At 38.2% G+C, this 24,862-nt stretch overlaps 1 protein-coding gene across 4 annotated transcripts in view; it reads left to right on the forward strand.

Moving 5' to 3' along the window:
• CCDC141 (coiled-coil domain containing 141) overlaps positions 1-24,862 on the forward strand; it is a 226,536-nt gene that overhangs the window by 35,285 nt on the left and 166,389 nt on the right. For all 4 annotated transcript variants that reach the window (XM_005202265.5, XM_024975528.2, XM_059875061.1 and 1 more), the window contains exons 3-4: positions 20,915-21,106; positions 24,721-24,829. In XM_005202265.5, coding sequence (XP_005202322.1) covers positions 20,915-21,106; positions 24,721-24,829 — 301 coding nt within the window. The remainder of the gene's footprint in view (positions 1-20,914; positions 21,107-24,720; positions 24,830-24,862) is intronic.

Consider the following 24,862-nt stretch of genomic DNA (forward strand, 5'->3'; position numbering starts at 1 on the left):
AACTATTTTCTATGAGGTAAAATTTAACTCATGCATCAGAAGAGATCAAAATATTAATGTGTCCTTCCCTCTCACTCACTGATTCATTCAGTAGTTAATGAAAACTAGATATGGGCAATAAAAGATGAGTGTGATGGTTCTTGTACTCCAAAACTTACACAGAGGCCACTTAACACATTTAACTTTTCCTTTTGAAAAACTTCAGTCCTACAGAAATCCTTCACCGAGATTTACTCATTGTTCACATTCTTCCATTAACGTTGCAGTCTCTCTCTCTCCCCCTCTGTCCTCCACTCTCTCATTCTTGCCTTCTCACTCACTTTTTCTTTTTGAGGCAAGGAGGGAACTACTTAAAGTTCAGTTTCAGACCTCAAAAGAGGAGCATTTTAACAAGTAAGTCCAGTAAGTTTAGAGAGGCTTCAGCAGAAATCTGTATAAAATATAAGGGAAAAGGAGAGTATAGGAAGGAATCAGGGCATCCTTTATAAGATTATTTTCCAGATGTAAGAGGTGTGGGTACCAGCTGAGCAGTACCAAAGGCTCAGAGCTGAGCCAAGGTGGAGCACTAGCAGAACAGTAAATAATTTTTCATCAGTGGGCTTCAGGCAGGGGAGAAAGGAATTGAGAAATAGGTTCTGAGACAAATAGGAAGGGACAGGTAGGCAGTGGTCTGATCATGGTGAACCAGGTATGCCACAGAGAGGAGGTTTCTGTTTATCTTATGGTTGATGATTAATCATTGCTATGCTTTAGGTAGAGGGTAGCCTATGCCTTAAGTTAAAAGAACTGTTAATACTATAAAAGAGAAATTATCAGGCTTCCTCATAAATCTAGTGACAGAGGTATTTTGTGAATTGATAGGCTTTGAATAGCTGTCCTATTTTTCCATCCCCAGAAGAATGGGTATGTAGAAAAGCGCTTCTAAAACGTGGTTGTGTATCATACTCAAGTGGAAAGTTTTTTTTTTTTTTTTAAAGAAACATAGATTCCCCAGTTTTTTCGCTCCAAATCTGTTGAGTCAGCAGTGGGGCCTGGGAACCTGCATTCTCCCAGATCTCCCCCAGGTGGCGCTGGTGCAGCCAGTTCGCTGCCGAGGTTTGGTGGCATCGCTCAGTAGCGGGAGGATAAGGGAGGATTCCAATGCGTAGGGCTTTGCAAAGGGATCAGAACTGGTCAGTCCCCAGGATAGCTCTACCAAATGCTATGAGAATACATCCACCACACCAGCCTGCATTGTTCAAGATGCCCTGTCCTATGTCTCTTTGTGACCTTGGAAAATATCTCAAAGTCAGCCTCGTAATAGGCACTCCACAGATGTCTGATGAATGAGAATTGCTGAACCCAAATGTTAGCAAAGGAGACGTCTGGCAGTATGTTATGTATCATTGACCAAAACACTAAAATTACTAACTTATTAAAATCAATGAAATAGATAACCTAAAGCCCAGATATTTACTCAGACTTTTCAGCAACTCTACTAAGTTTTTTTTAAATCAAGACTCAGCCATTTTGATAAAATATCTGCTCTAAAGTAGATAACAGAAATAGGAGGTGACATCACTATTGTGTTCACTTTGTGAACACTGCCACACTTGGACTTCATGGACTAAACTAAGAAAATGTATTCCCTGGGACTCCTTCTGAGTCACTTATCATTAGGGTGTGATTGTGACAGATAAGCTAAGTGATGACAGGTGGAGGTAATAATGATAGTTAATCCAGGCATATATTAAATAATGGAGATAGAAATCATTTAACGCTGGTCTTGACAGTTATCCTATGATGTTTATTTCAGAAGTGTTTTGAAATGTTGTGAAATATTTTGTCATCTTACTTAGCACATAGAGACAGTAGTACTGCACAATCGTTAGTTAACATTTCCATTATAGATGTCAAAACCAAGATTCTTGTCAGACTTTAAACATTTGTCTTATTTCTGACCTCCAATGATTTAAAGTAAAACCATTTTATTTAGACATTGTGGGTGTGGGGAGGGACTTGAAGAAGCAGTCAGAAAGTGGGTGTTGGGGGAAAAGAACTGATCTTCAGTGACTGACACTTCACTCTGTTCAAAAACCAAATTCCAGAGTAATATGTTTTTTAACTGTTTTTTTATTCTTTAATATTATGGTTTATTACAGGATATTTGGCATAGTTCCCTGTGCTATACAGTGGGACCTGGCTGTTTATCCATTCTGTATATATGGTTTGTGTCTGATAATCCCAAACTCCTAATTTACCCCTCCCCCACCCGTTTCCCTTTGGTAACCATAAAGTTGTTTTCTATGTCTGTGAGTCTGTTTCTGTTTTATAAATAAGTTCATTTGTATCATATTTTAGATCCCACCTATAAGTAATATCATGTAGTATTTGACTTATTTCACTTAGTATCATAATCACTGGGTTCTCCCATGTTAGTACACATGGCATTATTGCATTCTTTCTTATGGCTGAGTAGTATTCTATTGTGTATAAATACACCACAGTTCTTTATTAATTCATCTGTTGATGGCCATCTAGGTTGTTTCCATGTCTTGACTATTATTAATACAAATAGTATTGTAAGTGAGCATTAGGCTACATGTATCTTTTCAAATTGTAGTTTTCTCCAGTTATACGCCCAGGAGTGGGATTGCTGGATCGTATGATAACTCTATTTTTGTTTTTTAAGGAACCTCCTTACTGCTCTCTTTAGTGGTCATACCATTTATATCCCTCCCACCACAGTGTAGGAGGATTCCTTTTTCTCCACTCTCTCTCCAGCATTTGTTATTTGTAGACTTTTCAATGACAGCCATTCTGACCCGTGTGAGGTGGTACCTCATTTTAGTGTTTTAAATTTTATTTTTAATTGGAGGATAATTGCCTTATAGTGTTGTGTTGGTTTCTGCCATACAGCAGCGTGAATCAGCCCCAAGTATGCATATGTCCCCTCCCTCTTGAATCTCCCCCTCCTCACTCCATCCCACCCTTCTAGGTTGTCGCAGAGCCCCAAGTTTAACTCCCTGTGATACACAGCAACTTCCCCACTAGCTAGCTCTTTTACATACGGTCATGCATATGCTTTCCACGCTACTGACTCAATTTGTCCCACCCTCTCCTTTTCCCACTGCGTCTACAAGTCCATTCTGTACGTCTGTGTCTCTATTCTTGCCCTGCAGATAGATTCATTGGTGCAATTTTTCTAGGTGCTTCTACATAGTAACAAGGTTTTGAAAGTGGCTAAATGATGCTGTTTATCATATACAGTTCTTTAGCTAACCCTCAGTTCAAAGATGGAGGTGATTTTAATGTGTTTCATGCATTCATTAAGTAAGTTCAGTTTGGCAAACCCATGAAAAATATGAACTAAATCTCTGAATGTGTTTACTTGTGTAAGTAGGAGGATAAGTCATGGCTGGATCAGGAATACAGTGATGTTGTCAAAGCTTTGTCTCTCCGTCTCTTGGGCAAATTCTCACACATTGCTGGTAGGATGGCCAATCAGCTACATTAGGCTCATATCCTAAGCTTAGTAATTATGGTGAAAGGTCTTTCCAGATAGCTCCCACAGGAAGCTTTTTCCCGGCTTGAATCATCTTTCATCCCTGAATCAATCACGTTTTCATCCTTGAGCCTATCAACCAATTCATAACTAGGATGGGTTAGTCCTCTGTCAGTGCCTTTGCTCATCAGTGGGTGAGGGGGCAGGGTTGGTCCTTCCTAAAATCACATATTGTGGGTTTCTCACATGAAATAAGGGTTCTGTTGATGAGAAGAAAAGGGATATTGTTTTGGCAAAAAGAAAAGAAAAAATCAACATGCCTGCCATAGCAGCTTCATTTTCTCCTGAGTGTGTGTGTCTGAAAAGGAAGAAAAGGTGAAGTCTTCAATGGCAAAGCCAAATTATGTCCTGTCACTGAAAAAAAAATAGATTTCTTCAATAGTATAGACAGTGCTTTTATTTTTGTATTTCAATAAGGACTTGGCTATTATGAGCCTCTTAAAACACAAAGTTTAATATTGAAATATGGTAGAAAACAAAGTTAAACATGTCACAATCAAAGTTTCTAGATTTCAGCTGCTTCTTTTACCTTGTAAGTTATAAGTACTCAATAAATGCTGAGTGAATTAATGAATTACTCTATTGCAAAGCCATGGAATTTGATGGGGCCTTAGAAGTCATCTAGTTAATCCCTTAGATGGCCGTGGACATCTGCAGTATCCTACAGAGTGGTCATTGAATACTATTTGGACAGTTTCATATGAAAACCCCCACTGATTTCCTCTTGGGGACTTCTTTGCCATATACTGACATCTTATAAAAGATTTAGAAGCTGATAACTTGAACAAAGGTGCATTCACATTGTTTAATTTCTTTTTTCTCTCCTGCTTTACCCCATACATGTAAATGCAAATAACAAATTACAATTAAGTGATATCTCAAGTAATATTCCTGCAAATGAAATTCAGATAAACAAGCTGGACTTTATTCAGGGAAATTGGGGCAGAATTCTTGCCAAGGAATTTATATAAGGGAGACAGAGCTTTATTTCAGGTATAGAGGAGGCCACAGAGGAGAAGGCCACAGAGCTTTATTTCACGTATAGATCCTTCAAGGGCAGCCTTGGAGCTGCCTAAGAGGGAGGCTCAATAATGGCGATACTGGGTAGTTGATAGCTTGTGGGTTTCCTTGTGGCTGGTGGAAGTGTATTTTCTCTGGGGTTACAGAGAGGAGGGAAATGAGGTGTTGCCTCATGTGGAAGATAGGAAAGTGCAGAGTATCCCACAGAAGTATCTTGTGTTAAGAAACACACACTGTATTGAATCAGGGTAAGGATGGGAAACAAACATCCCATCCCTCTGTATTATAATTTGTTATCTCTGGTAACAAAAGTTCTTTATAGAGTACAGTGTGCTGTGCTCGTTCATTGCAATATTACTTTTTTCTTACTGTCATATTTTTCCATAGATAAATCCTATATGTAAGCAATCTTTAAATACATCCCACTTTGGGGTTAACTTGTTTTGTTCTATTTTTGGATTAAATAGATTATCCTAAAATATTCTCCGAATTTTTGTATGTTTGGTAATTTCACACTCTGAAGAAGCCAAAAGAAATTCTTCAGCTTTTAAAACTAGATTTTATGCGCTTCTGTACTTAGGATGTAATTTAGATTACCTGATAGAGAGCATGTGGTGTGTTTTCAAGAAAACATTAGAAAATTGATATTCAGATCTCATTTGTAGGCAACAAATTTCAGGTGACATCTTAATCCTGACTCTGAAATGTGATCTAATAACAAAAATGCTTGGCAGTAGAATTAGAATCAGATTGACAGTAAAATATAATATATATTAATTCAAAGACTGTTATATATAAACATAATCCACCCATCAGCAAATGGCAGTTCTTAACAAATTAGTCATTAGTATGAATTGTATGATGCATTTTGAAACAAATTGGTCAGGACAGTTCTTAGCATTAGAAGAAGTAGCAGGAGACCATCATAAACTTTGATTTAGAATGCATTTTATATCAGCATTGGAAATGTGGTTGTGAAAACGACAGAACATGTTTACTGTCACATATGTTTACTTCATTTTAGTGAGGCATAAAAAAGAATATGTTGATGTCTTCCTAGTCATTCATATAGCTCTCAGCCAAGAGGAACTACAAATCCCAGAATGCAACATTCCATTCTTAAACATAGATTTCCCACTCAGTTTGATGAGATAATAGGATTTACCATGAAGTTCAAAATGCCCACTTGAACTTTACTAAACATAGACCTTTGTCAGGTTTAGTACATTTCTATATTCAGTTTTAAGAAGCAATATATTTGTACTGTCCGCCTCATCTGTATATGTGATAAAATTATTTTCATACATTAAAAAATATAGCCATTTCACCATAGTGAACTAGTGTAAAATTTAAGGACAAAATGATTAATTGAGAATTTTTCTGGAGGAGCAATTCTTTCTAAAATGTTCTAAAAACAATTCTTTCTAACATACTTGTTCTTTGGAAGTAGCTCCCTGTTATTTGGACTCAGACTTAAATATCTTATTCATATATTTTGGACTTTTAATAGTTCTGAAATTATTCAGTTCAGTTCAGTTCAGTCACTCAGTCATGTCCGACTCTTTGCGACCCCATGAATCGCAGCACACCAGGCCTCCCTGTCCATCACCAACTCCTGGAGTTCACCCAGACCCACGTCCATCGAGCCAGTGATGCCATCCAGCCATCTCATCCTCTGTCGTCCCTTTCTCCTCCTGCCCCCAATCCCTCCCAGCATCAGTCTTTTCCAATGAGTCAACTCTTCGCATGAGGTGGCCAAAGTACTGGAGTTTCAGCTTTAGCATCATTCCTTCCAAAGAAATCCCAGGGCTGATCTCCTTCAGAATGGACTGGTTGGATCTCCTTGCAGTCCAAGGGACTCTCAAGAGTCTTCTCCAACAGCACAGTCCAAAAGCATCAATTCTTCGGCACTCAGCCTTCTTCACAGTCCAACTCTCACGTTCATACATGACCACAGGAAAAACCATAGCCTTGACTAGATGGACCTTTGTTGGCAAAGTAATGTCTCTGCTTTTCAATATGCTATCTAGGTTGGTCATAACTTTCCTTCCAAGGAGTAAGCGTCTTGAAATTATTAGTGAAGGCTATAGTGATTGGCATTCATGTAGGCACTTCTAATTGGAAATCATTTTCTATTAAAAGTTTGAAGTCATTTTGTTTATTCCTGCAAGGACCTCAATATGTTCTCCATCCAATGTTTTTATAAGTATGCAAAAATTATACTAGTAATGTAACTAAAATAATAGCTCACATTTATTGAATGCTTGCTTTCTAGTCATTCATATAGCCTTCAGCCAACAGGAACTACAAATCCCAGAATGCAACATTCCCTTCTTAAACATGGATTTCAGACTCATTTCAGACATTTATTGAATGCTTACTATATACCAGGCACTGTACTAAGAGCTTTCATGGATTACTTTGTTCAATCTTCATAACACCTTATAAGGTAGGTGGTATTATTATTCCCATTTTACAATAGGCCAAGACTTAATGAGAAAAATTAGCTTATAAAATGTTCAGAGCTGCTAAAGTGGATCTAAAATGTGGACTGCAGCTTCTGTGTCTTAATTCACTAGGTTATACTGCATACCTTGCATCACAAATGAAACATTATTATTGTGTACTGTGGCCAGTACATCACCAATAGTGTAATAACACTTCAATTTTATGAATTTTTGTTGATGAGAAAAATATCATCTTTGAGCCTGAAAGGCAGGATAGTACCTCAAAATTTTCTTCATGAGCAAACTTTGTTTCCTCCTGTGAGAAGTAAATTTTTAAATTTCATCAAGAAATGTTAAAATAGACAGTTGAAATAATTATTCTAGAAGCAAGCACTGAGCAAAAAAATCTTCATGTCATTTTCCAGATTGACTAAATGCATCAATCAGATTATCGGAGTAATTGCTCAACTTTCACTTATGTTTACTGGCAGCATATACTTCATAGCTACTGTGACTCCACAAGAATAATATCAAGTACTCTTTATGTTTGTGAAACATATCAGTTTGATGTGTTGTTGATGCTTCCTAGGAGCTTCACGCCATCCATTACCCTGTCCTTAACCTTCAGCCTTCCTGCATCAAGCTCTGGGATGACTTCATCTCTGGACTCTGTTAACCCTATCCCATCTGCCTCTATTCTTGAGGTTTCCTAATTTCCAGGTGTTTTGTTATCCAGCACATCTCTCCCCTTTTTAAACATACTACCCCAATCTTTTTGGTTCAATCCTACGGTTTTCTTCCCACCCGAAGCTTTCCCCACTTTTTACCTTCCCCAAGAGGTACCACCACAAGACTGAGTGGGCAGAAGTGGTCTCTTGCTGGTTGGAAGGTACGGATCACACAGCTTGTCAGCAGGGAGCATCTCTGGGGCAGTTTGCTGTCACTGCAGCTACGCATTTGACAGCTAGGTGCCTCCCCCAAGGCCCCGCTCATCATCCTGCGTCCTCTGTCACATTGTTTCTCAAATCGTGCTTCTCAGATCCCTAGGACTTCAGAGGTACATTCTCAGAGATCCATGTGAACCTAAATTATTACAGGTTTTTAATGGGATGACTTAAGATATTTAAGTTGCTAAATTTCAGAGCTTACACTTGTATTTTTCATGTAGTGTCTCTGAAGGAGTAGTTTGACCTTTTTCTTTTTTTTAGTGGTTTTTCAAACTGGGAGTCCACAAACTTGTTGTTTTGAGTTCTGAGTTCTCAAATTGAGAAACACAGCTCTTCTATACTGGAAATGGGCCTGGCTACACATTCCTCATAATCCACTGTGTGCTTCCTATGAGTCTTGTACTCTGCTGTATACTGGGAGTTTAAAAAGTCCTGGTCCTCAGGAGTTAGTGGGAAGTCGGACATATAGAAAGACAGTCATTATATATTGTAATGGTGCTAGTCAGTTGGTACAAACTTTTTAGAGAACAACTTTAGCAATTGAAAAGTGGGATAACCTTTAACCTAATTATTCCACTCTTAGGAATTTATTTTTTGGGAATAAGAAAGAGCCACAAGATTTATATGAAAGGATCAAGAAGTCAAATGAAATGAAGATTGTTGGAATTGACTCAGCCTGATATTTTTTACAATAATTAAAAATGGAGGCAAGGTTTAATACTTAACAATAGGAGGATACTTAAATTATGGCACCCCACTAATGGGTATTAGACAACCACTAAACACAATAATACTTTGCTGCAATATTTTGGCCACCTGACGGAAAGAGCCAACTCATTAGAAAAGACCCTGATGCTGGGTAAAATTGAAGGCAGGGGGAGAAGGGGAAGACAGAGGATGAGATGGTGGATGGCATCACCAACTCAATGGACATGAGTTTGAGCAAACTCGAGGAGACGGTGAAGGACAGGGAAACCTGGCATGCTGCAGTCCATGGGGTCACAGAGTTGGACACAACTGAGCAACTGAACAACAAAAACAACAAAACATAATAATAGAAAATATTGAGAGAACTCATAATGTTAAGCAGAAAAACAACACATAACTTTCTACATCAGAAGTGAGCAAACATTTTCTGGTAATAGGTCACATTGATTAATATTTTAGACTTTGTGGGTCATATGAATTTGAGAGTTGAAACTATTAAAACTCTGCTATTTTAATGTGAAAATAACCACAGACAGTGCATAAAAATTGGGCATGGTTGTTTATCAATAAAAATTTATTTATGGACATTGAAATTTGAATTTTGTATAGTTTTCATGTGTCAGGAAATATCAATAGTAGTTTTAAATTTTTAATTTTTAATAGTAGCTTTAAATTTTTTTAAATAGTAGTTTTAAATAGTAGTATTTAAATTTTAAATATAATTTAAATATAAAGCCTCTTCTTAGCTTGCAGACCATGTGAAAACAGATGGCAGGCTGGATTTGGACTGTGGGCCATAGTTTTCTGATCTCTGATCTCTACTATATGATTTTAAGTGTGTGTGTATGTGTGTGTGTGTGTGTAGGTAAAACCATAAGAATATTAATGGTGGTTACCTCTGGGTAGTGGGATTATAGGTTATTTTTTAAGTGATTTTAAAAATATTTTTACTCATTTTTAATATGAAATGACATTTTTGATAATAAGAAAAGTAAACAAAAAATTCACTATAATAATTGCTATAATAGTGGAAAGCACTTTAAAGGGGTAACTACCTCAGATTCATGGAGGCTGAGGGTGAGGAAAGGGTTGCTTAAAGAGTCAAAACTGAACAGTGTGTTGAAGGATGATGAAGAATTTCTCAAGCATGGTGAGTCACAGGAGAGAGAGAGAAGAGGGGACGGCAACAAGGAAAAGTGTTCTGGGCTGAGACTGGGAGGTTGGGCTGAGACTGGGAGGTTAGGCTGTGAGAAAGTTAGGGAACCACAAGAATGTAATGAGGCTGGAGAGCAGTGTGAGGGAGTGAGCAGAGAGAAGATCAGAAAGAGATCTGTGCTTACACTTTGCATTTTTATCTTAAAATCATTTGAAAGCCATTGAAAGATTGATAAGTTGCTAAAGGAAGTGGTCATATTTCTGATTTAGAAAGACCTACATGGCATCAGGGCAGAGAATGGATTGGGTAAGGGTGAGCTGGGAGGCAGGAAGACAAGTTGAGAGGCTGTTGTAGGAATCCATGTGAGAAGTGAGAGACTAAACCAGGGTAAGGCAGTGGGTGGGGGAGTGGAAACAGAGGAAGGAGAAAGTTTGAATGAAATATAGGATGTTGACTAATTAGATCTTGGAATTGAAGGAGATATGGAGGAGAGAGGAGTAAAAGTTGTCATCCATGTTTCTGCCCCTGAAAGCCAGGTGAGTGGGAGATTTGGTGGAGAAGATGGCATGATCAGTTTTAGATGTCTTGAATATGAGAGAGTTTTGGGGTGTTTGGGTGCAATTTTTCAATACAGTTTAAAAATCAGGAGAAACAAATTACATAGACAGTGATTGTAGTAATAAGAACTTACGCACTCACTTGGAAAGAAGTGTTAAATAATAACTTTCTTTTTCTCTTCCCCTCCTTCCCTCGTGGCTTATGTAGAAACACAGTCTAATCAGTACTAGTGGCTCACTGTGATAGTCCATTCAGACTTTGGGGTCACTTGCCCTTGAGACCACATTAAAATTTTGTGAAGAAGTTGAGTATAGTTTGAAAAAAGTCACACAAATGACTTTATTATAAGCGCCCTTGTCCTACCCGTGACACCTACTTGTTGAGTGAGAAGAAATGAGCAAAGACTGTGGTTTCCTGGAGCATTGTGGCTCTACAACCTAGGAAGCTACCTGGATGTAATTGGAAGCTGATCCCCTGTGTGGAGGGCAGGGAGAAACAAAGAGATGGACCGCTCCAGATGGCAGGTGGTAGGTTTACCAACCAAGGGAACTTATTTAGGAGGCTTGTCCTGGGCAGCCACACCTCTGTCTGCCAAATCTTAAAAGTTCGTATAGATTCTTTCACTGCGTTCAGTCATGTGTTCCATCCAGATAGTCTCAACACCATTTCACTATCTCAAAGCTGTGTCTGTGGGGGCAACTTCTGGAAGCCAGGAATGTAAACCTACTAAACATAGAGGAGGGAGTGAGGAGCCTCTAATTGCCTGGATCCAGCTTACAGGTCAACCACCAGGTCATGTCCTTTCAATGACCTCCCCTAATAGACACCCGAGAGTGAAAGTTAGAGTGTTAGTCACTCAGCCATGTCCAGCTCTTTGCAACCCCATGGACTGTAGCCCACCAGGCTCCTCTGTCCATGGAATTCTCCAGGCAAGAATACTGGAGTGGGTTGCCATTCCCTCCTCCAGGGGATCTTCTCAACCCAGGGATTGAACCTGGGTCTCCTGCATTGCAGGCAGATTCTTTACTGTCTAAGCCAGCAGGGAAGCCCAACAGACACCTAGACATTTAAAAATTAGGCAGAGAAAGTGAGCCTGTAAAAGAATGCCAAAGCACAGAAGGAAAATCAAAGTATACTTGTAGTTGATGGAAGAAAAAAAAATTTAAGGAGCACATAGCAGTATTAATCACAAACAAGTGATTGAATGAGGATTATTTAGCATTGACAAATGTGAGGTCATCGTGGATCTATACAAGAATATTTCACTGGCATGGTGGGAATAGAAGCTATTCAGAAGTGAATTCAGAAGTAAATGAGGATTAAGAAAAAGCTCAAGCATCAAAGAAAGGAAAACAATACAATCCAAACTAGATGCTTCTCTCCTCAATTTTCAGATATATTACCACAGTTTGTATCATTTGATTAAGAGATGCTTGAAGAATTGGTGGAGAACGTGGATGAGTAAATATGCTCTTGAATAACATCAGGTTCCATTAGGTATTATCTGCTCTGAACCCTAGGAGTTGTTGAAAATATGATTGTATTGTGTTTGAACAAGTGATGATTTTAGCTGTAATGGAGGATAAAGAGCCCCTTCCTATTCAAGTTAAATAACTTGCTATAGATTCCTGTTGACTGAGGATGTTTTAAGTGCTGTGGGGATAATATATAAACATTTAAACTGTAAAACACTATACCAATTTTATTATTTGTACTGCAGTATTTTTACTGCACTAAAAAAATAAGACATGCAAAAATGAGATTTCTTCCCCTTTAAGTATGTTTTTCGACACTAATTTATCTTTTGACCTTACGGTTTTTGATAGTCTTCAACCTGGAAGAGCAGCTTCTCTTCAATTAGGTAAGAAGCCCATCTATAGCCAACAGCAACATTGTGCATAACCACCCAGTCGTGTCTGACCCTTTGCTATATGCAATTCGCTTTAGTCCGCCAGACTTCTCAATCCATGGGATTTCCCAGGTAAGAATACAGGAGTGGGCCGCCATTTCCTTCTCCAGGGGATCTTTCCGACCTAGGGATCGAACCTGTGTCTCCTATGTCTCCCACAGTTGAGAGAGGCCATTTGAAAAGATGGTGTTCACTTCAGGTGTTCAAAGTTATATCCTTCAAGGTTACCTGGGTTTAATTTCCATGATACATTAATCCTATGAACGTTTTAAAAGAACTCTGCAAGTGTACATAAGGAGAGAGAGATCTAGACGTGCAGGGTGTTGTCAAGGGTTTTCTTGACAACTATGGGAAATCTGGGATCTGTGGCACTCTAGGAAATGAGGAGGCCAAATTTGGGACCATCTAAGAAAAGTTTTTTTCCAAAAACTATGGAAGGTTTCGCTCCTAAACTAAAGGAGCCCTGTTGGTCTAGAATGGGTCTGTGTTGCAGTTTCATTAGACACTTGCTAAGGCTGATGTCAAATTGGAATAAGTGGCCTCTAAACTCTCTAACAGCCTGTGAAATAAAGTGAAATGATTTTCAAGAGAAAGTAATGGAACCTCTTAGACCTCTCACACATTCTATCACAAACATTTGTGTAAGGCATTTGGCATTTCTCCATAAGATTATTATTTGGGAGGACAATTCTTCACTGAACTCCTTCCCCATAAATCACACAAACACATGATGACCATTAGAAATGCCTTAACATGACTGGTACTGGAGCTGTAAACATGAGTGAGATAGATCTCTTGTATCTGTTTCACAGATTTGAAATCATCATCATTAACATACATGGGTAGTATGACCTCTAGCCCTCTCCAGTAGAACTTAACTTGCCTTTGTGTTTCAGGCTACCAAACTGATAGATCCTATTCCTTGAGGGAAGAAAGAGGTAGTCTTCTTGAGGACTCAGCATTAAAATAGAACAGTAAGAACTGAGTGGATTTCCTAACACTTTTACCAACATTGGGGAAGAAGTATCACAGAGATCCAAGTACTATGCATCAAACACCTGTAGGGTGGAATTTTGCTTTGTGTACAGATCAGCCTCCATTCCAGGAATCTCCCAGAAATAAACCCCAACTGGTTATTATCTTAGATTTTTAGATTGGTATAGAAATGTCTCTATTCTATGAATCCTGCCTAATTCACTCTGTTGAAATCCCCGTCTCCTCCATTATTTCTGATGGTGTTTGATAGGGGAACATTAACTGTACCTGGCCTTGATCCCAGAACCCCGAGACTGATCTGAATTCCAAGAGAATTTGGAGCAGATAGTTTTCTGCCAATCTTCAAGACAGATGTCAACTGGCTTGCTTGGAAAAATCCCAAGTGTAATTTTTACCAAATTAAACCCAGAAAGTTCTGCAAGAATGTTCCAGCCTTGGGATTACAGTGAATCAAACATTTTGCAGTTCATACTGGAGGTCATGGGAAAATCCCAAGGAAATACAGAAAACCAGAACTGTAGTCCTTCAAGTTGCCTGTCCCCAAAACTCCTGTATTATTTGTCTACAAAGTGTCACGTCAGTGGGAAAAGAACAGTATTATGAGAAACCTATATGTATTTGATAAGGCTAAATATACTTCCAAAGACAACCCCATTTGATAGAGAAGTAGCCAACTTTCAGATTCATCTTACCACCTTCTTGTCAAACTTGAGAAATATCACTGAAAGTCTAAGTGTTCACTTGCTTTGCTCTGCTGCTAAGTCACTTCAGTCGTATCCAACTCTGTGTGATCCCATCGACGGCAGTCCTCCAGGCCCCGCCGTCCCTGGGATTCTCCAGGCAAGAACACTGGAGTGGGTTGCCATTTCCTCCTCCAATGCAGGAAAGTGAAAAGTGAAAGTGAAGTCGCTCAGTCATATCCGACTCTTAGCGACCCCATGGACTGCAGCCTACCAGGCTCCTCCGTCCATAGGATTTTCCAGGCGAGAGTACTAGAGTGGGTTGCCATTGCCTTCTCCTAGAATGAGTTTATTGCTCATTATTTCTTACTCCCTTCTGCATCTCTGTCATGAGATTGTCGAGTTTTTCTGCTTTGAGTTCTTTGTCATATGATTCAGTCTTTGTCATATGATTGCAGTATCTTAGAATTTAAAACTTCTAATTTAAGTCTTGAGCCATCATAAGTAGAAATTGAGGCCAAGTTATTCCATTTTAATGATAAAATATATAAAATGGAAAAACATGGACCATATAAAGTTAGCCAGCCCTTGTCACATAAAGTGGAAACTAAGAAAGTACCTTGTCACCCTGCTTATTTAACTTATATGCAGAGCACATCATGAGAAATGCTGGGCTGGAAGAAGCACAAGCTGGAATCAAGATTGCAGGAGAAATATCAATAACCTCAGATATGCAGATGATACTATCCTTATGGCAGAAAGTGAAGAGGAACTGAAAAGCCTCTTGATGAAGGTGAAAGAGGAGAGTGAAAAGTTGGCTTAAAACTCAACATTCAGAAAACGAAGATCATGGCATCCGGTCCCATCACTTCATGGGAAATAGATGGGGAAACAGTAGAAATAGTGTCAGACTTTATTTTCCTGGGCTCCAAAATCACTGCAGATGGTGATTGCAGCCATGAAATTAAAAGACGCTTACTCCTTGGGAGAAAAGTTATGACCAACCTAGATAGCATATTCAAAAACAGAGACATTACTTTGCCAACAAAGATCTGTCTAGTCAAGGCTATGGTTTTTCCAGTGGTCATGTATGGATGTGAGAGTTGGACTGTGAAGAAAGCTGAGCACCAAAGAATTGATGCCTTTGAACTGTGGTGTTGGAGAAGACTCTTGAGAGTCCCTTGGACTGCAAGGAGATCCAACCAGTCCATTCTGAAGGAGATCAGCCCTGGGATTTCTTTGGAAGGAATGACGCTAAAGCTGAAACTCCAGTACTTTGGCCACGTCATGCGAAGAGTTGACTCATTGGAAAAGACTCTAATGCTGGGAGGGATTGGGGGCAGGAGGAGAAGGGGACGACAGAGGATGAGATGGCTGGATGGCATCACTGACTCAATGGACGTGAGTCTGAGTGAACTCCGGGAGTTGGTGATGGACAGGGAGGCCTGGCGCGCTGCAATTCATGGGGTCGTGAAGAGTCTGACACAACTGAAAGACTGAACTGAAGAAAGTACACACATTTGATCTAACTGTCCTGGCAATTTAGACAATCATATGTGTGGTTAGCCTAAATACCAAAGAGAGTGGAGTGGGCAAGTGTTCAATGGATGTCTCTGAATAGTTAGTTCATTGACATGTTCAACCCACTCTACCTGAGGGAAGTTTTGAATTAAGTATGAAATTGTCTGGCTCTTTGTTTCATTATGAATTTTATTGTCTTTCTTTATTAAGTATGAGAGAACCTTGAATGTCTAATGCATAACAAATAATTTTACATTTGTGAATCTACCTGGCTATGCTAGGGTAACAAGCAACCCCAATGTTTATTTGCAGCATTATTTACAATAGTCAAGAATTGAAATCAGCCTAAGTGTCCATCAACAGATGACTGGATAAAGAAGATTTGGTGTATATTTACAATGGAATATTACTCACCCACAAAAGAGAATGAAATGTAGCCATTTGCAACAACATGCCCCTTTCTCTCTTTGTCCTGGGACCCCTGTAATGCAAATGTTTATACTCTCAATTTGTCCCAGAGATTTCTTAAACTATCATTGTTGTTCTGATTTCCACTATTTTGTCTTTCAGCTTGTGTATGTGTTCTTCTGCATCACCTAATCTGTAGTTTATTCCCTCCAGTATATTATTTCAGTTATTGTATTCTTTAGCTCTTTTTTATATCAGTTTTATATTGATAGGTTCTTTTTTATATTTTTTTAACTTTGTTGAAATTCTTACTGTGTTCCTCCATTCCTTTTCTGAGTTTGGTGTGTGACTTTATGACTATTGCTTTGGACTATTTGGGCCTCTCTGGTGGCTCAGACATTAAAGGATCTGCCTGTCAATGCAGGAGACACAGGAGACATGGGTTCTATCCCTGAATTGGGAAGATCCCTTGGAAAATGAAACGGCAACCCCCTCCAGTATTCTTGCCTGGAGAATTCCATGGATTGAGGAGTCTGGCAGGTTATAATTCCTGGGCTCGCAAGGAGTCAGACATGACTGAGCAACTAACAGTTCCACTTTGTACTTTTTATCAGGCAATTATTAGGCTGGTGCAAAAGTAATTGCATTTTTACATTGTTGAACTTTGCCCTTTGATACTGGAATACATTCTTAAATGTGGTTATATTATACATCATTTTAAATGCTCATTTCTCACTTATTTGCTAGAGACTTTTTACTTGTTGTTTATTTTAGACTATATAAATGATATTAGACAAAAGGCAAATTTGAGTGATTTTTTATTCAAGTTCAAAATGGGTTGTAAAGCAGCAGAAATAACTCGCAACATCAACAACGCATTTGATGCAGGAACTGCTAACGAACATACAGTGCAATGGTGATTTAAGAAGTTTTGCAAAGGAGACAATAGCCTTGAAGATGAGAAGTGCAGTGGGTGGCCATCAGAAAGTGACAGTGATGAATTAAGAGCAATCATTGAAGCTGATCCTCTTACAACTACACAAGAAGTTGCTGAAGAACTCAGCATTGACCATTTTGTGCTAATTCATCATTTGAAGCAAATTGGAAAGTTGAAAAAGCTCAGTAAGTAATTGCCTCATGAGCTGATCGAAAATCAAAAAATTTGTTGTTTTGAAGTGTTGTCTTTTCTTATTCTACACAACAATGAACTATTTTTTGATCGGATTCTGATGTGCATTGAAAAGTGGATTTTATATGACAACCTGCAATGTCCAGCTCTGCTTGGACTGAGAAGAAGCTCCAAAGCACTTCCTAAAACCAAGCTTACACCAAAAAAAGATCTGATGTTCAGTTTGGTGGTCTACTGACAGTCTGATTCACTACAGCTTTCTGAATCCTGCAAAACCTGTTACATCTGAGAAATATGCCCAGCAAATCAATGAGATGCATTGAGAAATGCAATGCCTGCAGCTAGTGTTGGTCAACAGAATGGGCCCAATTCTTCTCCACAACAATGTCTGACTGCGCATCACACAACCAAAGCTTCAAAAGTTGAACGAATTGGGCTACAAAGTTGTACCTCATCCGCCATATTCACCTGACCTCTTGTTAACCAGCTACCACTTCTTCAAGCATCTCAACAACTTTTTGCAGGGAAAATGTTTCCACAACCAACAGGAGGCAGAAAGTGCTTTCTAAGAGTTCATCAAATCCTGAAGCACAGATTTTTATGCTACAGGAGTAAACAAATTTATTTCTCATTGGCAACAATGTGTTGATTATAATGGTTCCTATTTTGATTAGTAAAGATGTGTTTGAGGCTAGTTAAAATGATTTAAAATTCATGGTCCAAAACCACGATTACTTGTGTATCAACCTAATACTTATCTCCATTTCATTAGGGTTTTTTCATTAGGATAAAACCCTGGGTTTTATCTTGTTCTTTCATTTGGAACAAATTCCTCATTTCAGTTTGGTTTTCTGTGTTTGTTTCTATGGGTTAGACAAAGCAGTTACTTCTCCCAATCTTGAAGGTATGATCTTGAGTAGGAGCATCAGTTCAGTTCAGTCACTCAGTCATGTCCAACTCTTTGCGACCCCATGGACTGCAGCATGCCAGGCCTCCCTGTCCTTCACCAACTCCCGGAACTTGCTCAAACCCATGTCCATCAAGTCGGTGATGTCATCCAATCATCTCATCTTCTGTCGTCCCCTTCTCCTCCCATCTTCAATCTTTCCCAACATCAGGGTCTTTTCCAATGAGTTAGTTCTTCTCATCAGGTGGCCAAAGTACTAGAGTTTCAGCTTCAGCATCAGTCCTTCCAATGCATATTCAGGACTAATTTCCTTTAGGATTAACTTGTTTGATCTCCTTGCAGTCCAAGGAACTCTCAAGAAGTCTTATCCAACACCACAGTTTTCAAAAGCATCAGTTCTTTGGCACTCAGCTTTCTTTATGGTCCAACTCTCACATCCATACATAACTACTGGAAAAACCATAGCTTTGAATAGATGGATTTTTGTCGGCAAAGTAATGTCTCTGCTTTTTAATATGCTGTCTAGGTTGGGCATAACTTTACTTCATCTCCTATGTATTAATAGAATGTATGTACTGGACAACTTGGGCAGGCTGGCTAGAGCAACAGGCACTTTTCAAACTTTTGCCTCTGCACTGAGACTCCAGTGAGTAAGTTAGTGTACAAGCCTCTTAAGAGTCTCATCTCTACATAAGCCCTGCTGGTTTTCAAAGTCAGTTAAGGGAGCCTTATCTACAGTGCTGGTACCAAAGGCTGAGGTGCCCCACATGGGGCTCGAACCCCTTGCTCCTTAGGACCTTCGAATTTGTGATATCCCTTCCCACTTGTGGGTCCCTGCTCTGGTGGTATGTATACTGATACATTACATCCTTGCCACTTCTCTCCATCTTGATGTAGTTTTCAAAATTTTCCTTAATTTTGGAAGAGTCGTTTATACTAGTCTTCAGATGTTTCTCAGAGTGAGTTGTTCTATATGTAGTTGTAGTGCTCGTTTGTCTGTGGGAGGACATGAGCTCAGGATCTTCCCACTCTGCCATCTTGTCCCACCTGTCAGATGTTTTTATATTTCATTTGGATTTTCAATGACTCAACCTTTAAAAAAATCGATTCTTATATTTATCTCTCATTTGTTAATTTTTGATTTTATATTTAATAAGTTAATCCCCTTTAATTTTGTCTCAATTTAGGAGTCTTTTTCTATAATTTAGACTTGAATGTTTAATGTATTTTTTCTTTTTTTCAAAAACAAAGTTGTCTAATGCTATGAATTTCATCTAAGCATAAAATATCTGTGTATCTTAAGTTTTAAACATAGTAGCCTCATTGTTATTTTTTTCTTCTAAATAGCCTGTATTTATAGCTTTTTCTTTATTTGATCTTTTATTGCATTTTGGTCTGACTGGGTATAGGTGGCGCCAGTGGTAAAGAACCCACCTGCTAGTGCAGGAGAGTTAAAAAACGTGGATCCAATCCCTGGATCAAGAATACCCCCTGGAGAAGGGCATGGCCACCCACTCTGGTATTTTGCCCGGAGAATCCCAGAGACAGAGGAGCCTGGCGGGCTACAGTTCATAGAGTGTCAAAGAGTTGGGCATGACTGAGGCGACTTAGCACACAGGAACATACCTACCTTAAATATTTTAATGTCATAAATATAAACATCATGAGTGCCTTATTTCCCCTGTGAATTGTGTAATTTATCAATGTAAAGTATTGTTTTTTAATCACAGTGATTTTTTGTTTTGATTTCTAATTTGTCTGAGATTAACATTGCTAATTCTCCTTTATTTTTGTCTCTGCTAATATATCTCATCTCTTTAAGATTTTATATCTTTTTAGTTGAGGAATGACTCCAGCAAATATAAATTAGTTGAATTGTTTCCCCTTAATCTGATACTGTTTGCCTTTTAATTGAAAAAATTAACTCATTCATGTTATGAGTGTTAACTAATATTTAATTATTTTCCTATCGTTTTGTTTTGTGTGTCCTAATAAATGTATTCTTATTTACTTCGTTTTCTTTGTTGTATTATGCATCATCACATGTTTAGTTTCCTTTTCTGTTGACATTTTAGGATTTATTCATGTTATTGTTAATGTATTATATTTTAAAATTGTGCCTTGATTTTGGTGCCAATATCAAGAATAGAGTAGGATCTGTGGGATCCTCCTCCTGTCCCCAAATGAGACAATTATGAAAGCACATGTTGCCCTTCATCTTCCACATTTTGTTCAAGCAATATGCAGTATTGGTTACAGATATTCTAATTTTTACATTATGACTATTCACTTTCAAGAACTTACTCTTAACATTTACATTAAGCTTCACAAGCTTGTTAGCAGTAACAACTATTTAGAATAAAAAGTTTTACTGGGTTCATTTCTCACAATTTCTTTTCATGATTACTCCTTTCTAGAAGTGTTTCAGTTAGTTCTCTTTTTGTGAAATGTGAAGTTGGCATAGTATTCTGTACCCCTGTGTATGTAATCATGCATTTTTTTTTATAAATCTCTATGGTGTTTCAACAACATCCAAATGTGGATGCCTTTAGCCTGGCCATGCTCCCCATTTTACCACAGTCACAACTGCTCTCTCCTGTATGCTGTACTACTTGCCTGCACAACAATTTGTGTTTATAAATACTCTTCTGCTGCTGCTAAGTTGCTTCAGTCGTGTCCGACTCTGTGCGACCCCATAGATGGCAGCCCACCAGGCTCCCCCGTCCCTGGGATTCTCCAGGCAAGAACACTGGAGTGGGTTGCCATTTCCTTCTCCAATGCATGAAAGTAAAAAGTGAAAGTGAAGTCGCTCAGTCGTGTCCGGCTCAGTGACCCCATGGACTGCAGCCCACCAGGCTCCTCCATCCGTGGGATTTTCCAGGCCTTCCTAAATTACATATAATTTTAAAAATCTATGTGTTTAAAATATGATCCCAAATTCTTACAGGGAGTGACACTCTGCCCTTTTTTTTTCCTGGACTTAGGCTTTGGAAGATCGAGTATGGGAACTCCTGCAAGAAGCAGACAAGACTGCTGAAGAAAACAAGGATCAGAGTCAGGTCTATGATGCCATGGCCAAAACGCTGGGCGAAGCATGGGCATCCCTGGTCTCCATGCTTGAGAGAAGGAGGGAACTTCTCAGACTGACCTCTGAATTTTTTGAAAATGCCTTGGAGGTTTGTTAAAAAAAGTTTCCCTTCTCCACTTCAGAGTAATCCTTTCTTTCTGAATAGACATTGCGATCAGATTTTTTTTTTTAAACAGCAGAATAACCAAGTTATATACATTTAAATTTTGATTGTCAAAATAAAAATTTTAATACTTTGAATGTATACCTTCAAACAAAAGAAAAATGCAATTAATTAAATTGGGAAATATTAAGTAAAAATGGGAATTTTTACCCATAAGCCATTTTGATATATTTCTCTCTTTAGATAATAATAATACAATTACTAAATCAAACAATTACCTCTGATTACAGGATTACTAGGAATGCTGGTCTAACATGTTCTTGTTAACTAACAGTTGGAGGACTCAGTTTCTTCTGCTTCTTATGATAAGGCAACTGCAGAGTAGTCCATAGAATGTTTGACTTGTCAGCATAGCATATGATAGAGTACTTTCTAAGGCATGTTGTTGAATTTCCGTAGTTTGAGCTCGTTAAAATATATGGAAGGAAAAAGTCCTGGACCTAAGAAGGTCATGATTTTTCTTGAATTCTCGAGTTTTTTTTGAAGAACCCAATTTCAAAATGTGAGACTCAAAGAACAGTTTCAAAGCAGGTGTAATATTTAGTGTAAGGTAGTTATTGGAAATGTCACTTTAACTTCTCTGTCAAGTGGCAGGACATTCATTTTGATGTGAGAGCACTGCTTCATTATGATAAAGCACTAGCTTTGAAAAATATGATATTTCCAAACTGAAAATTCAGGACTTAAATCCAAAATAATGAAAGAAAGAAGATTAGTATTAGAACATTAAAATTGAGGTAGACAGTCTCATGTATCATGAACCCGTTTAAAAGTTAAAAGGAGGAGCAGAAACCTCACTGTAACTGTCAAGGTTTGTTTTTCACAGTTTGAACAATCAAGTCCAACTCACAGATTATTTTGGGGAGAAGTCCCACAGATAATTTTCTTTCCTGAAAAGAAATAAACCAGGTGAAATACACCTACAAGGGTCAAATTATAGATACATCTGATTCATTTTGTCTTAGTAGGTGAGGTATAAGTATTAAGTGCCCTTGAAATTCAGGTTGCCTGAGCACAGGAAGTTATCTTTTTTCAAACATGAAGTCCAATATTTGTTTCTCACTGTGTAGGCGCATTAATACTAGCTGATTTTCTATATGATGAGAAATGACTTCCAGATATTGCATGAGATAAAAGGAATTATACTTCCTAAGTCAACCCATGATTCAGCCCAGTACTCTGATTCCTAGTGAAAAGATGAAGTTTCTTATATTACCCTCCTTCCAATTTTGTGAACCACTTCATACTTAGCTGATGGAAAACTCCTACATGATTTTCCCTGCCCCTTGTGTAAGCAAAACTAAGAATAGGGTCTTTGAAAAGTGTAAAAGTGTCCCCCTGTTGCCACTTCCATCCTATACTGACTGTAAAAAGAAGAAAAGTAGGGAAAAGAAAATATCCCTGAGACAAAGGTTAATATTAGAACTTTGGGGAAGCTTTTTCTGAGTAAGGCATTATTTGTTTATTGGGTTGTCTTTTTAAAAAAGATGCCAAACAAAAAGTTGAAATATAGATATAAGTTACACAGTGACTCCAAAATTTCTTGTAATGATCTACAGGGAAAACCAAATCACCTCCCAGGGTTTTGTTTTTCCTTTGAAATTTCTCTTCAAAGAATATCCTTATAGTCAACTGTTAGAATGATTTAGAGATGTAAATGATGTATAGATAGGATCCCCTTAGTGAACTATGTGCATGCAGAATTTCTTTAGAAATACAAAATGACCTGTTATTGCATGGCTGATGGTTAGTACAAGATGACTTCAGGCTCACAAGCTTAACCATCATATAGGTTATTCTCTCCTGAAACACTATTCTTCAGTTTAGGAGCACTGTCCCCAGTTGACACTGGCTGGTGTCTATCTGCTGGTTCTAACAGGATGGTGGAAGCCTTCTCTGTATTTCAGAAGGGGGTGTGCTTAGCAATTGCTCTCTCATCTTTCCATGCCATTTATAACTGGATTTTATATTGCTGTAATAATCAAACACGGTAGATCCTTAAATTGTCACATAAAAATATTAGATATCACTAAATCCGAAGACGAGAGTTTGGATAAAACTTGAAAAAGATGACAGGCACTGTGACAGGCTTTTGTGTCTTTCTCACTGATACTTCTCTTTTATGAGTTTACTCTATACATCATGCAAAGGCGAATGTGTTGATTTGAATGCTCTCCTAAATGGTAATAGTTTCCTTTGAACTTTCATGCTGAGATGAAAGAGTTATTTGTCTACTCTGTGGATATACTGTGGGCTTCCCAGGCGATGCAGTGGTACAAGAATCCACCTGCCAATGCAGGAGACATAAGAGACGTGGGTTCCATTCCTGGGTCAGGAAGATCCCCTGGAGGAGGAAATGACAATCCACTCCAGTATTCTTGCCTGGAAAATCCCATGGACAGAGGAGCCTCATGGGCTATAGTCCATGGGGTCCCAAAGAGTCAGACACAACAGAGCTACTGAGCGTGAACGCACACACAAATACACATACACACATACACTGTACTAGCATTACTGAGTATGTTTTGCTCTTTTCTAAAATTTGCTTCTAAGATTACTCCCCTGAGAATCTTGACATCACTTTGAGCATCTCCCTTTCATACTTCCTCTATGGAGAAATACAAAAAGAGGCTGGTCATGTTCCTTACCATTTAGGGTGTCAAATAGCCGTTTCCTTTTTTTTTTTCTTGAAGTAGAGGAGACATTTTCCATGTTTCTTTTTCACTGCATCTAATTTCATTTTTATTTGTATAAAGGTACATAAAATTATTGATAAAAATGCAAACAAAATTACAAATTATAGATTTAAAAGCTAAAAGCTTACCATTCCTCATCTGTCTCTAATCCTATTCCTTCTCATAAATATAACCCTTTGGTATGTATCTACTTGGATTTTAATACAAATATATGTATCTTTCTTTGTATAAGAAATGGGATTAGATGTTACTTCTCAGCCCTAAAATCAAGTGTAGAGATGGGATTAGACTATGTTCTGAGACTTACATTTTTTAATTCTACATCTAATTATCGAGGAAAAAATCAGCTATGTATTTCAACCTCTTTAAGTGGATTTTTAAGTTAAATTTACTAATAACTATGTAGGTTACTGGCTACACAAACTTTTGTAGATTTCTGTTAACAAACATTTTAGTTGTTCTTTGAGAAACTGCTTTAGAATGTTGACAGCAGCTGTATTTGTTACACGGGACACAATAATTTTACTTGAAAATTTCAATAGACATTAGAACAGTAACCAAATGGGTTTATTTTAGCATATATTAGTATTTCCAGGTATGAAAGAAATGCAATTCAGACAGAGGAAAGTTCTTATCTCGGCACTTTGCAAATTGACTACATGGGCACACAGACCTCATATAAACATGGGAGCCAGCATGCGCTCACACAAACACACACATCATCCCAGAAACACATACACAATCGGCTAGGCCAATAATTCGTGGAAAACATTTACACATAACTAAATGTGGCACTTCGGTTTTTATCTTTTCAAATGTGTTTCCCTTGTATTTCTGTTGTAGTTTGCCATTAAAATAGACCAAGCAGAAGATTTCCTCCAGAACACTCAGGAGTTTGAGAGTGCCGAGTCCTTGAAATCACTCCTTCAACTTCATGAACTTCATACCAAAGGCAAGAACTACCTGTCTTCTTCACATATGCTTT

Source organism: Bos taurus, chromosome 2 (assembly GCF_002263795.3).
Source record: "Bos taurus isolate L1 Dominette 01449 registration number 42190680 breed Hereford chromosome 2, ARS-UCD2.0, whole genome shotgun sequence".
NCBI lineage: Eukaryota > Metazoa > Chordata > Mammalia > Artiodactyla > Bovidae > Bos > Bos taurus.